Source organism: Anopheles funestus, chromosome 3RL (genome assembly GCF_943734845.2).
Source record: "Anopheles funestus chromosome 3RL, idAnoFuneDA-416_04, whole genome shotgun sequence".
Taxonomy (NCBI): Eukaryota; Metazoa; Arthropoda; class Insecta; order Diptera; family Culicidae; genus Anopheles; species Anopheles funestus.
Window position 1 is genome coordinate 83,836,311 of NC_064599.1, and position 13,157 is coordinate 83,849,467.

The 13,157-nt window shown below is 40.5% G+C and overlaps 2 protein-coding genes across 4 annotated transcripts in view; one reads left to right on the forward strand and one right to left on the reverse strand.

The window, feature by feature from the left end:
• Positions 1 to 13,157, reverse strand: part of LOC125767427 (uncharacterized) — a 429,126-nt gene that overhangs the window by 18,454 nt on the left and 397,515 nt on the right. The gene's annotated exons all lie outside the window — the stretch shown is intronic.
• LOC125767444 (uncharacterized) lies at positions 10,497 to 12,327 on the forward strand. Of its 3 annotated transcripts, none has more exons than XM_049434047.1 (3): positions 10,497 to 10,725; positions 10,785 to 11,101; positions 11,174 to 12,327. In XM_049434047.1, exons 2-3 carry the CDS (start codon positions 10,809 to 10,811, stop codon positions 12,066 to 12,068), a joined length of 1,188 nt encoding a protein of 395 aa, XP_049290004.1. In that variant the 5' UTR covers positions 10,497 to 10,725; positions 10,785 to 10,808; the 3' UTR covers positions 12,069 to 12,327. The 3 variants fall into 3 exon arrangements, with proteins under 3 accessions (XP_049290004.1, XP_049290003.1, XP_049290002.1); XM_049434046.1 differs by having other exon boundaries at positions 10,789 to 11,101; XM_049434045.1 differs by having other exon boundaries at positions 10,501 to 10,721.

Consider the following 13,157-nt stretch of genomic DNA (forward strand, 5'->3'; position numbering starts at 1 on the left):
TCTCACACAACCGTTCGTGCTTATTTAAATCATCTTATTTTCTTGCCAGCGTCACTTCATCATATTAATTACTTTCCAGCCAAGGCCTAGATTTCAAGCCGACAGTTCACTTGATTGATTTCAAAGTAGATTAACACCCAATTCCTGTAAAGCTTTCCGAGCCCCGATTCCCGAAGATCGGATCGCGAAGGAAAATAAGGGAAAGCTTCTACAAGAACTTTAGACGTAGCGCGTGAACTACGTTGCCGCTTTCCACGGTATAGTAGCTAGCTGGACGAAGTTTTCTATCATCAAACTTTTTAATGAATCAACAAGTCCATCGGTTGAGATTTTTCATCATCATCATCCCGATCGTGCTTTTGGGAGCAATCACAGTAAACTCTCTCTTTCTCTCTCTCTGGTTCACTTAATCATGCAACTATCCAGCATTCGAGACAAGTCGATCGTAACTTGGCCAAATTCTCTAGCCTAAAGAATAGGAAACAAAGTCAAGTAAATGATGTAGAACGTAACAAGTATAGTCGCAAGTGTAAGCACTTGAAAATTCAGCCAATTAGTTGGGCGTTTTTCTTTTAAATGTACACCATTTATTTTTTAATCTTTGAAACAGATCACCAGTAGCTAAATATAGCAACCAGTAAGAAAAACGATTTTTTTAGGACATGTACAATATAGGAGTATCGCATGAAGCAATTTCAAGCCAAAATCCAACTCAATAAGAAATATAAACAACTGTGATGTTTACCGACAAAGCTCACCACAGAAAGCACGAAAAGAAATATTTAAAGTATAATTCTGAAGTGTACTGCCAATATTTCAAAAATTGCTTTCCTATCAGAACGAACGTTATTATCGTAGCCATCGTAGTTCAGTGAACCATGCTCATCGGTGAATGAAACATTAAACCAGCCGATCGAAAGAATTTGAGGCACTTCTGCTGCAGGGTTCTGCTTTCGATTGATTTTCCGTAAAGGAAAAGGGTGGCTAAAAATAAATAAATTCTCCGGTATCATTGTAGAAATGCCCAGTTGTGTGGTCTAGCCTTTTTGCTTTTTTTAAGAACTTATGCGCCGAGGAAAGAGCCATGGGAAAGAAGATGGGAATATTTTTTCGCAAACGAAAAAAAACGAGAATAAAGCGAAGAACGATTTCACCACATAACCAACGGCCGAGAATGAATTCGAGCTGGTGGTAGATCTAATGAGGCGAATATTTTTAATGATTTTCAACGAATTATTCCTTCCGATTTGTCGCCATCACCATCATCGTCAGCCTGGCGTGTGGTCGAAACGTCATCCGACTCGTAAGTAAACCTCGTTCGGCTTTGGGTAGAAAGGTTTTGATGCTGTATGTATATTTTTTTATGCAATAATGAGGGCTTTGATTGGAACCCGTACGGACTCCTTTCGGAGTGGTTAATGCATACCGGGGGGGCGCAACATTTTTATGGATGAACAATTTTATGTGCTCTTCTAGGTAAGAAGAGGTACCTTTCAAGAAGTATTTTTCTGCCTCTCGGGTCAGACAACTCGCTTGCTCTGTGACGCGATTTTACCTTTAGTTTTCTATAATGAAAGTTGGAGAGAATTTGTATGCCCTATCGACTAGCGTTGAAAAGATTGCAGTTGAGAATTCAGAATCAAACTGAATTTTTCTTGATCCTGATCTCATTGCAGAGAGGACCATGTGAATACTGACGACCTCTATCACGCCTAACTGAATAGTACATAGAACAAGAATATGACCTATAATATATTGCTTATTCAAGGTAGGAAGAGTGTCGTCATTTTTTGTTACGTTTTGTTGGCGAAGAAAGAGAACGATACACTGAAAACGGGTAAGTATGCTTCGTACAATGAGATTTTATATGGTAAAAATGTAGGTGACGTGGTGAAAATTCATCCACCAACTACTGCTGCTGATGTTGCAGGTTTGATCCTCATCCCAACGAAAGCGTGATGCGAATTCTGATTGTTTGTGTATGTAAGCAATGGGTTGGGAAAAGAATCGCTTTACCCTAAAGCGTAAGCACACGAAATCTGGTGTTGCCAGGTGTCAGCGGGATTCAGTAACAGGCAATCTTTGAGATTCGGGTATTTTTCCAAAAAACCTTACAAGCTTAAAAAAAATTGGTTCAATTGGAACTGTGCGAGATGGTTGAGAAGAGAGAAAAAAACACAGGAATGTGTAGAGTAGACACTCACCAAATAGGAACATCCGCATCCCGGTTCAACCTATCCGTCCCCCTCGTGAGGTGAAACATTTTAACCACCCAAAATATACACACACACTGTTGGCTTGGATGCGACTTTGTCCCGCATCGTTACTATGGGATCTCTTGACTGCTTCTTAATATCATTCAATTTACAGGTTCAGGCACTGGTAACGAAGGATAACGAGTCAAGTATGTTGTATGCGAGCGTGTCTTAAAGAAGATTGCACTGGCTACGGGTAAGGACGTGAGATACGTGATTCTTACTTGGTCTATGGATGGAAATACGTGCAGCATAAGGTAGCGATCTTGCTTCCCTGGAGCGCAACGTCCCAGTATGGTTTATGCGCGCGGTTGCCGTCCTTGGCTAGGGTAGGATGAAATAATTCACCGTACCCGTGGTGGCATCATGATGGCATGATTAGCCTTGTGTTGGGATGGGTAGGTGAAAGGTAGTGAGTTGATTTTTTTCTCGGTGCTGTTGGGTGACATGCGGAATACAGATCTGTTACCGTGTGCTAAAACCAGGGCACAAAGAATGATAAGTACGTTTGTTACCGGTTGCAGAAAGTAATTGTAGGACGTTTTTGAAAGGTCTTTTTTATGTATGTGTTTTTGTTATATAAATGGGTTGATGGATATCTACGAAAATGAATATATTTTTGGCATATGCTGGTGGAAACTTATGGCAAAGGGAGTTTTGAGAAAATGTGTATAAGAGGAGTTCGGATATATGTAGAACGATGTAACACGGAACAGCTAGGCATCACGGATTATTTAGAAGCCTTAAAACAAATATTACATTTCACTACAACAATTTCAAGACATGATTAATATCGTTCGAAAGAAAGAAAGTGCTTGTAAGAAGTAAAAATAATGCAGCTAATTAATTTTTTTTTGCTTATCTGTTCTTATTTCCGAGATTATTTATTCTGAGAAAAAAAATCATTAGCCCCGTCGGACTTCGTTCTGGAAGGTGGAATAATAAAGACTTGTTTAGATTCACTGATGAAATTCCTACGCAATCGAGGCTCAAGTGGGCGTACAAATAAAAATGTACATTGCAAAACATAAAGTACGTCAAAACAGCATTCCACACGTTTGGGGAAAATTTGTTGCATAGCCTTAGAATACGTGCATGCGCGTTTATGGGTAAGTGCTTTACTGGCAGGATGTTTTTTGTTAATGTGGAGACTTTTTAGAGGTAAAAATTTTTTTTGAAAAGAATACATCAAACGCAAAACAACGATGCCTGTCAAGTACGAGTTGAAGCTACTTAGATTTGTCCCTATTTAAGCACGTGACGCAATGAAGCTAAATTTGAGTAAAGTTCCGAGGCTGTTGCAGGATATTTTCGATGCATAATGACGATTCCTTCAAAAACGGAAAAGCGGAAAGATATTGTTTGCATTTATGTACGTAGATGTGTATACATGTGCGGTGGTGATAATAATGTGAACAAGAATTCATCCCACAACAAGGCAGCTGCATTTGACAAACGTTAGTACTCAAAGCTGCCTGGCGAAAGCCAGTCAAAGAACTTCTCAAGACGACCGTTTTGCATCACCGCAAGGCATTTGGTGTACCGACGTGCCGTCTTGCAATCGGCAATCAATCAGCAAATCTTGGAAACCTCGGGCAGGAGTACTCGTTCCATCGGCCACCGTTTTGGAATGTGCAGTAGTGTGCTCAATTAGCCGGTGGACCAAATTTCTTCGGGTTGCAAGGCGAGAAACGTTTGATGGACGGAATATATAGCATTGAGTCACAGTGGTTTGATGCGTATGGACAAAAATTTTGTTACTAAAACAAATGGTGTAGAAATCTGATTATGAGTATCATTAGAGGGTAATTCATTGAAAATTATTATTAAATATAACAACTGATGCTATGACCAAAGCATTAAAACAAAGTTAAAAACATTAACTTAATAACTTTACGTTGAAATTTCAGAATGAAGCAAAATCCCATAGTCCATCATGCACCGCGGCACTCAATTCAAACGAACTATCGATTTGATCGTGGAATGTACAATCATCATTCTGAAAACCGCATCGTACCGGTTGTGAGAAGATTGCACACGGCTCCTCTACTACGCCATCTAGTGGAAACAGCGCTCAACTAGCCGACAATTCTCAAGGGGATCCCTCCTAGAGGAGAAAGTTATGCTTCCCAGGCACGAATCGGAAGCGATTTGATCTTCGATTATTGTACACGTGAAAAGGTTTGGCCATTGGCATTCACCGATGGAAGGGTGTTAAACGTTGCAGTATGTGGTCCACCTTGCCGTTTCCCAAGCACACCACAAGCTAGTGAATGCACAATTGCACGCGTGGCTATCAACAATCGACTGTTGATCACGTTCGCCGATGATGTTGTTCGAGGGTAATGTTGAAGATTCCGATACTGCGATGGTGACGACCCAACACACATATACGGGTCGTACCCAATATGCACCACAAAGTGCAGCAAAAAGTGGTGATGGGGAATCGGCAAAGCAATTTTCTCGTTTTGAGCCACTGACACACACGCACAAGCATTTGCCCAGTTGATGTAATGCTTTGCTGTTGGATCTTTGTGGTACCAGTCTAAGGGAGCGGGTTTTGGTTAAATGGTATCGGTTTTAATGTTCATGTTGGAAAGCCCATGAAGGACGTGCAATGGTGTTCTTGTTTGATAGTGGTGCAAAAATGGTAAACTAACAAATATTGTGTGCATGTGTGTGGATTTCATTTGATGAGTCGATTACAGAAGGACGTTTTACAGCAAACGAGAACATGTTTATCACAATTCATGTAAGTTTATATTAGGAATATTAAACCTGTACACGAGAGAGTTTAAATAGTCTAAAGAACACAACGATAAAAGATTTTGTTACGTCGTAAAAGATTACAATTACTTCGAATAAGTAACAAATAGCAACGAGATTATTATTCGAGTAGATATTAAAAGATTTTATGCCCATTCCGAAGTAAATACTTAATAATCTTAATTATGACATGCGCATTATATAACTAATATTTAAAAAAACATTCCTTCCAAAACCGGCACTAATTGATGAACGATCGCGTTAAAAAGTCAAACTATGTAGCACGTCATTGGGAATAAATTTCGCGAAATCTGACCACGAATCCAATCGAGCTGCGATGGTGGTTCCGGCCGTCAAACTTTCGATGATACACCAACCCCATACCGCAAGCGATAAGATCGATTTTAGCGAACCGAGCCTAATTAGCTAAAAGCAATCCGTTGTTTATGTCAATCGTAGTGGACCAGCTATGCACCCGGCATGGATTGGAATATTATTCACGCGAAAAGCATAACCATAGTGGAGCATTCTTCGTACAAAATGAGCAACGCTATTCGGGTTTTCGATCCGGTGTTCAATTTATGCTGAAAAATCTGAAACACACAAACTCAATTGGAGATTTGAGGTTTGGGCTAAAAATGGCGTTCCTGAACAATAACGACCACTCATTTGACTAACTGTGGAGCGTTAGTTGAATCGAGCGCATTCCCGATCCTGGTGATAAGTAGTTTGTTTTAATTAAATAGAGTGAGTATTTTGCATCGAATTTATCACATCGACCCATGCAAACACACGCGTGGAGGATGGAGCATTTGGTATGTTAGAAAGTGCAAATTTGGCGTGAGAAATGAACCGTAAAGAAGCACCTATGATGATAGGTTATTTGCTATTATTGTGGTACCTTTGGGTACTTGGTAGAATTAAAACCTCTGAAGCTTGTTTGCTGTTCAATGTTCATTTTGACAATGAGTAACGCTTACTAAGCCGTTTAAGATTTTTAATCGATAATGCATAATTCCCTGCATGCAACACCGATTGTTGATGTAGAATTTGACTTCCAGACGGAGCTGCAATCATTAGGCAATTCTAGCTTGAAAAGTTCCACACTTTTTACTTGTATTGCATTACCTCACCACAATCATTCTATAGAACCATTGATTCATCTTTCTCTCATCATCGCGGTTGAATCAATGTCATCAGCTTGCGTGTAATTAAAATGTTGCAAGCGGCCAACAGAAAGGCGCAAAAAAAATGTTTAAAAATCAATTTTATATTGTTTTTTACCAAAGTGGAAATTTTATTCTGTGGCAAGTACCGTTTGAAAAACTGGAAAAGAGAAGCTTTTGGGGGACGAGTTTAAATTTTTCCCAAGTGGATAAACTTTCAGAATGAACTTTTTTAGCACACTTTCGATTGGTTTGTTCGAAGTGATGTAGTTGTGCAGGGATGTTTAATAGAAACAGATACATCCTACAACTATCCTGTCCTATTCGTCGAGCTTGTTTATGAATATATTTAGGCGGGAAATAAAAAAGCCATCTGTAAAAAGTTGCTAACAACACCACACGAACTATGCCAATGTAGGGAAAATCCAAACCCCTGGCACAAAGCTGACATTTATCCTACCCCGGTCGTACGAAGTGGGTGTGTCGGGTTCGGTTTATAGGAGAACACTATGCTCTCCCGTACTTGAATGTGTGCTCATGCTGGGAAAATTCTGTCATTTAAAACACGGTGGACATTACAGAAGTGGCAAACAAAAACGGGAATACAAACAAACCATGGATTGCATATAGCATGTTCCCGGATGAAAACATATGCGTGATATCAAAATAAGTACGACAACAAAAACACGGACGACAATCTATTCACAATACCAGTGCAAACAAACGCAAAACTGCATCCGTTGGTGGCATGCAAATTAGTAAGAAATGTTTAAAAGATTTTTTTCATCCTTCCACTAGTCTGTTGGTGCTTTGGTGTAATTTTTCGTGGGAAACGAATGCATTCAGAACTAATATGAAACATAAAAACACACACACACACACACATTCATTGACGGGTTTTGGTTTGGTCTGGTTGTGGTGGATTTGTTTGCATTTTGTGGGTTTTTTGTGTAAATTTATCTAGCTGACTTCTGGCAGATTTTGTGGCGCGGTATATTGTTTGGGGTTTTTTGCATATTTGTTTTTTCGACCACAATCGATAGGATGGAACTAGTTTTTTAAAAAATTTATCAATCAGACATAAATCGTTGAAACAGTGATGCATTTCAGTTGATACACACCCAGAAACATGTGACTGAACTAGTGGATTGGGAATTCGATTATGGTTCGAATCAAGGCAGGTAAAAGGAGACATTTTATTTATTAAAAGCCCCAATCAACGATTTAAAAGTACACAAAATAAGTACCAAAAAAATTACAAAGTACGAACATGATAAGAATATAAAGCGAAAGCTTTGAAATACATAGCTGTAAGTGAAAATATATCCCAATAAGCATAACATGCACTCAATTGTCATTTACACAAGGAGAGATTAGTTAAACCCAAAATCCATCAACACACGACACTTGTGAACAATATGAATGTGGTTTTGAATTTGCTGACGCTTGTACAAAAGCTCCTCCACTGAACCGAATTCGATTCGGTTTGGAAGCCGTACTACACTACCGTTAAATGCTGAGTAGCATTTTCGCTGTCGACCAGCCCCGGGTAACGTGTGTATGTTGCCATGCCACATTTTCTGGCTAGTAGCTTCCTTCTTGGAAGGATCATCTTCTCACGCGCTACGAACGCGTTGGCAGGCATCACAGTCTCCTTCAGCCAGTGCAGACGTTTGGAGCGACCTGATGAAAACGTGCTGATGATGCCTCCCGAGTGCGCGTCAAGATGAGCCGCGAGAACCAATGCTCCATCATCCACACGCCCTAAAGTCGTAAGTGAACAACGAACGGCTCGCTTGCAGGCTTCCGAAACGACGACGACGGGCAAAACCGACCGGACTTCAAAAGAAGCCGTACAGGTTCTGTAATTATATTGCATGATTACTTAACAACATCTCAGCAGCAAAATTGGTAGCAAAGTAGCAACAGCAGCAACAAGGGCTGTACGAGATGATAGCTAGGAGAGAGTGTTATGATGTAATCTTTGCAAGCTTTCTTCTGTACAAAATGTTGCTTTTTCCGACAGCTTGTGGTTGGATTGGGTGAAAAGGGAATTATGAAGTGTGCCTACAGCTGAAAATTAAACAACTGACCGAGCTTAAAATAGTACACCATGGCATGTTGAATACTAATTCATGAGTGTGAGAAACGGAAAGAAATAATGTAGCTTTTTGCACAAAATGTTGTACAGGAATCTAGGTGCGCCTACAAATCAAACCGAAATGAAAAAGTTCCCTGTGATTCCGTTCTAAAGCGCAAAAAGCTAAAACGATCGATTCGCATATAATCCACTTAAACCAACCAGCAACGATTAATAATAGTTGCAATAATTGGTAAAGTGGATTTACTAGGGTTTGTTCCACGTAACTGGTTACGGCAACTGTCCTACCTATAGCTGTTTGCCCGCTACCCTGAACCACAGCCGTTTATTTATGTTTAATTAATTTATTCAAATTTTATATTAATTATTGCTACACCAAAGTAAGTGGCACCACTGCCAACAATTCCCAATAGACCAGTCGATTTAAATCCTACTAAAATGCCCTTCACTCGACGAGCTTTCCCTGGATTGCAACATGGATTTGCTTTATATTATAAACAGTCGTACGTACAGACACATCTATTGGAATAAAGCAGTGATGGAAAAGTACATTCAATATCAAACCATTGTGGAAAATCTGGGCAGTCAGTATTTTTCAGCACAATTGATGTTTGATGCGTTTTCCCGTTGTATGGGCAGCACGGCTAAACCTGCAGAAGCGGACAAACAATGTCACTTGCGCTGGTTTTGCGGGTTAAAAGTGCGATAATGGCAAGGTAATAATAACGCATAAATGAACTTAATTTGATTGAAATTGCATTGAATCGGGTCGAACCGGGCTGGTAGGAAGGGCCATTGCGGAAGGAACGCGGTAAAAGTGGCAGAGGATCGATGCAATTTATCGCCATGATGAAACTGAAACACAATCGTAATTTTAACCGGCAAATCGTGATAGGGGAATTAATTTCGCGCTTAATAAAAGCCCGTCTACGGGCATGCCGATTCGCATGAGCGAATCCGTCTTCCGTTCCGGGTCATGACTTTGTGGCTACGCGATGAAATGGTGGGTTCACTTTTGATTAAATGGTACAGAAGGAAGGATTTCCGGTGCGTTGTTTGCTCGGTGAAATTGAGAGGAGAATTTAGATTTTGATATGAAAATATATTTGATTTGGTGTTATTTAACACGAATTTTAAGACAATGTTCTCACGATAGTTTTTGTCTAACCGTTAAAAATGGTTTCATACCTCTATAACCGGGTGTTAAATTAAAGAAACAAATACCCTGTACCCTTTACCCTACAAGTAAAAGTACATTATTTTTTATTGGAAACGGGGTAAAAAAAACCAACGTTCCTCAGAATTATACACAATACACGGAAAAAAACCCTTCATTTCTATCGCTGCCTGGAACATTCCGGGTAATAGGCAGCTTTGTTATGTACTTAGGTAACTCTACTGAATAGTTTAAATGATTCCGTCTCCGGTTGGCTAATCAACAGTCTTGAGATGGATTTGGTGGTGACCGTTTTCGGAGCGTTGTTGCTGATGTTCTACCGTTGTGCTGTGCTGCTTACAGTATGCTGTACCTAGTTCTGCTACCAGTTGCAGCGGTATTTATTTCACACAATTATGGCGTTGCTATTATGGTAAGCAATGATTACAATACGACAAGAAAGTGAAGAAATCACAAATATAAATCTTTTTTTTATTATAGCCGATAGTTCTATGACCCAAAAGAGTACTTGACGGTGCAACAGTCAAAAGAACTTACCGAGAAGCAATGGATGACACAGACGAAATAGAAACCATCTTATAATTACTACTAGCTTAGCCGGCAAACCTAGCTTTGCTATGCCTATGGCTATGCCTACTTGATAAGTCCCGTAGAAAAAAACAAAAAAGAACCCATAATATTGGCCATAGGTCACCTAGCGAAACGAAAAGTGGCAGTAAACCTATTTTCATACCTATCGAACGTTTAGCGAAAATTTCATAAAAAAACGGTTCAGCCGTTTAAGAGCAGTTTGCACACTAAAACCGCGACACGAGAATTTTATATATATAGATTCATATCGAGCAATTATGTTTTCCCTGATATAATAAACGTACCATTCAGAATATATTGGCATTATTTTCTTCTAACAAACATATATGTATATAAACGATCCGAATAGACAATTTTGCTTATCTCATTCAACGACAACGAAAAACAAGCAAATTTTTCTTAAACAATTCCTTTTGCTATCAAAATATGTCAAAGAAGGTTGAAGAATTATCTGGGTCAGAACCGGCATATAAAAAAAACAATGTCTGTTGTAACTCCCGATGCGATAGTACGTCCGTAATCAATCGTCTAATAAAAACAAACCACATCGTTGTCGAGAACGAAAGTAATGATAGATAGAAGCATCTTTAGTCTTTAAGCTACTGTCCGTGTGTCTAGAAGCGTTGCATCCGTGTTCTTGCTACAAAATGGGTGCCCTAGGAGCGGTAGGTTCGTGTTAGGTGTTGCAATAGTTTTGCTAGCGACTTAAAGAACCGAATATTTTTCAGATAGTGTTTGCCATTCTTGTGCGGATGGTGGTGGGCAATACGATGGAGGTACATGTAAAGCAACCGGATGCCGAAATGTACCATCGGCAGGATATGAAACGTGGTGAATTCGACTACGGTTACCACGTACAGACGGTTAACAACCAGTTCCAGCACAAGGTAAAAGGTCCGGATGATGTGACTTACGGTTGCTATGGCTACGTGGATCCTTCGAATCGTAAACATCTCGTGTACTACGTCGCGGATCGCATGGGCTATCGGATCATCTTCCCGAACCGTCCCACAAAGATCTTTACCGCGAAACTTGCGGACAGTTTGTACGTGTTTCTTGGTGATCTTGGCTTCAAATGGCGGAACATTAGTTAGTGTTTTTTTATCTCATTCTCTAGAAATAAACTGGATGGTGTGGTTAAGGGCAAAGATTACGACGAAAAGGTGGTGGAATGGAATAATCTTTACATGCCCGAGTCGTGCTTCCGACTGCACGAGATTTTAGAACCTGCCGCTAGCAATCAGTCGCCGGTGCAACAAGTTTCGCCTACACGCGTTCCGGCGACGTCGCAAGTGCAGGTTCAGCCTATTCCAGCAAAACAAGCTCAACCGACCGGGCCAGCATTGCCACAACCTACACAATATACGGTACCAACTACACCGCGTACCTTCGTTGATCAGACTGGTGCAAGTTCTGTGGGAAATGATCGTTATGATAGCTACGGGCAACCGCAACCTTCCTACACCGGTATCTACGTGCAGGGCAATAACGATCCAGGAAAGAGGCGTCAAGATGATGATTACGTTGATCAATTCGAGGCCAGCGGACAACAGCAGTTGCCACAACGGCCACCATCAAACTGGCAAGGCTCCCTGCCGGACATTAACCCGGCAAATATAAACCTGGACCAGTTCAATGGACAAGTATATCCCATCCACACCGTTGGCTATGAGACACACGGAGCTGGCGTACAAACGACGACTGGTCAGTTTTCTACCACTCAGCACAACCTAAACATTACGCAGCTTCTGGCACAGATTGAAGCGGTCAACTCACAGGTTATCACGCTCAACATGCTACTGGCGGGAATGGCAAGGAACCCAACTGCCTACGGTAACGCGAACGAAAACAGTTGCCGCAGTGTAGTGCAGCTGCTGCAGACTCAAAAACGCACACCCCAGCTTGTGTACGTGCCGATCCTAATCCCATACACCGAAGGTCAGTACAACATTAATCAACCGATCGCACCGGTCAGCTCGGAAGCCTACCCAGGTCAACAACATTCTAACTGAGGCTGTCGTAACTGTCGGGGTTGATAAGATACCATGATGCGGAAAGTTGCAACAGTTGATTAGTGGCGGTGAGTGGTAATGAACAAAGATTTTGTCTTTTACTTTGGCATTGAGGACATATTAAGCAACATTGGAAGGAAGTTGTTAATCGTAAAATACGTGCGAAACAAAGGCAAGCATAATCTATACAGATGAGAGGGAATACAGATTATATTTGCTTGAAAAGTAGTACGTAATAAAGAATAAGAGCAACAATGAAGAGTAAGTGAGTTGATTTGTCAAATTCTTTTCGAAAATTAGCCTTTCGGATTAGTAGCATGCATTCAAAGGAGATGAGACGTATTGTTTACGCAACCACAAACCTTTTAAAATCGTTATGTTTTTTTAAATTTTGTAATTATCTATTATTATTCGTTATTTATTTGTGGATCATCACGCGTATCACGTACTACATTTTCCTTCGAAAGCCTGCACCAATTTAGGTGTCTTCTAAATGACCACTACGATTCAACAAACACATCTCACTCAGGCACTGATTGAATGCAGCTGTTTGCGGTCACAATGTTTCACTGGATCGTGGTCAGATTTGCTGTTGATGAAGACTGTCCTAACATTTCACTTCGCTCTATACTAAATCCCTGCCATAGGTAGTATCGATGGCCGATGAATAATGAAGCTGGTCAATTGTTGCCAAATTCGACTACGATAGAGAAACTGGAACCGATTGGATAGCACGCAGCATCTTCAAGTGCAGCAGCGGTAGTGTGCTTGTGTTCCAGAGCTGGGCAAACTATGCCGGAGTAAATAAATGACCACGGCTTGGAACGATTTGGGGCCAGCAAACCGGTTGTACGAATATGTAATTGAAAGAAACCCTTCCCTTATTTAGAGTGAAATGGAATGGGAAAGGTCGGTTTGGTAACATCCCCGGTGCATTAGCGGTGAATAATTAGACGAAGAACAAACATCATCATTCACTTAAGATGTGTTAGTGAAATGCATTTTAGAAAACCTTTCTTTTGACAAGGTAAAATATATGTAACTTTTACTACAAGTTTTGCATTCGAATGTAGGTATGCGCGGTTTTTA

Excerpts from the sequence above, each read along its gene's own strand:
- LOC125767444 (XM_049434046.1), top strand. The coding sequence starts at position 10,704 with ATGGGTGCCCTAGGAGCGGTAG. Across the intron at positions 10,726-10,788 it reads GGGTGCCCTAGGAGCGGTAG|TGTTTGCCATTCTTGTGCGG; the intron begins GTTCGTGTTAGG and ends TTTTTCAGATAG. Across the intron at positions 11,102-11,173 it reads GCGAAACTTGCGGACAGTTT|AAATAAACTGGATGGTGTGG; the intron begins GTACGTGTTTCT and ends CTCATTCTCTAG.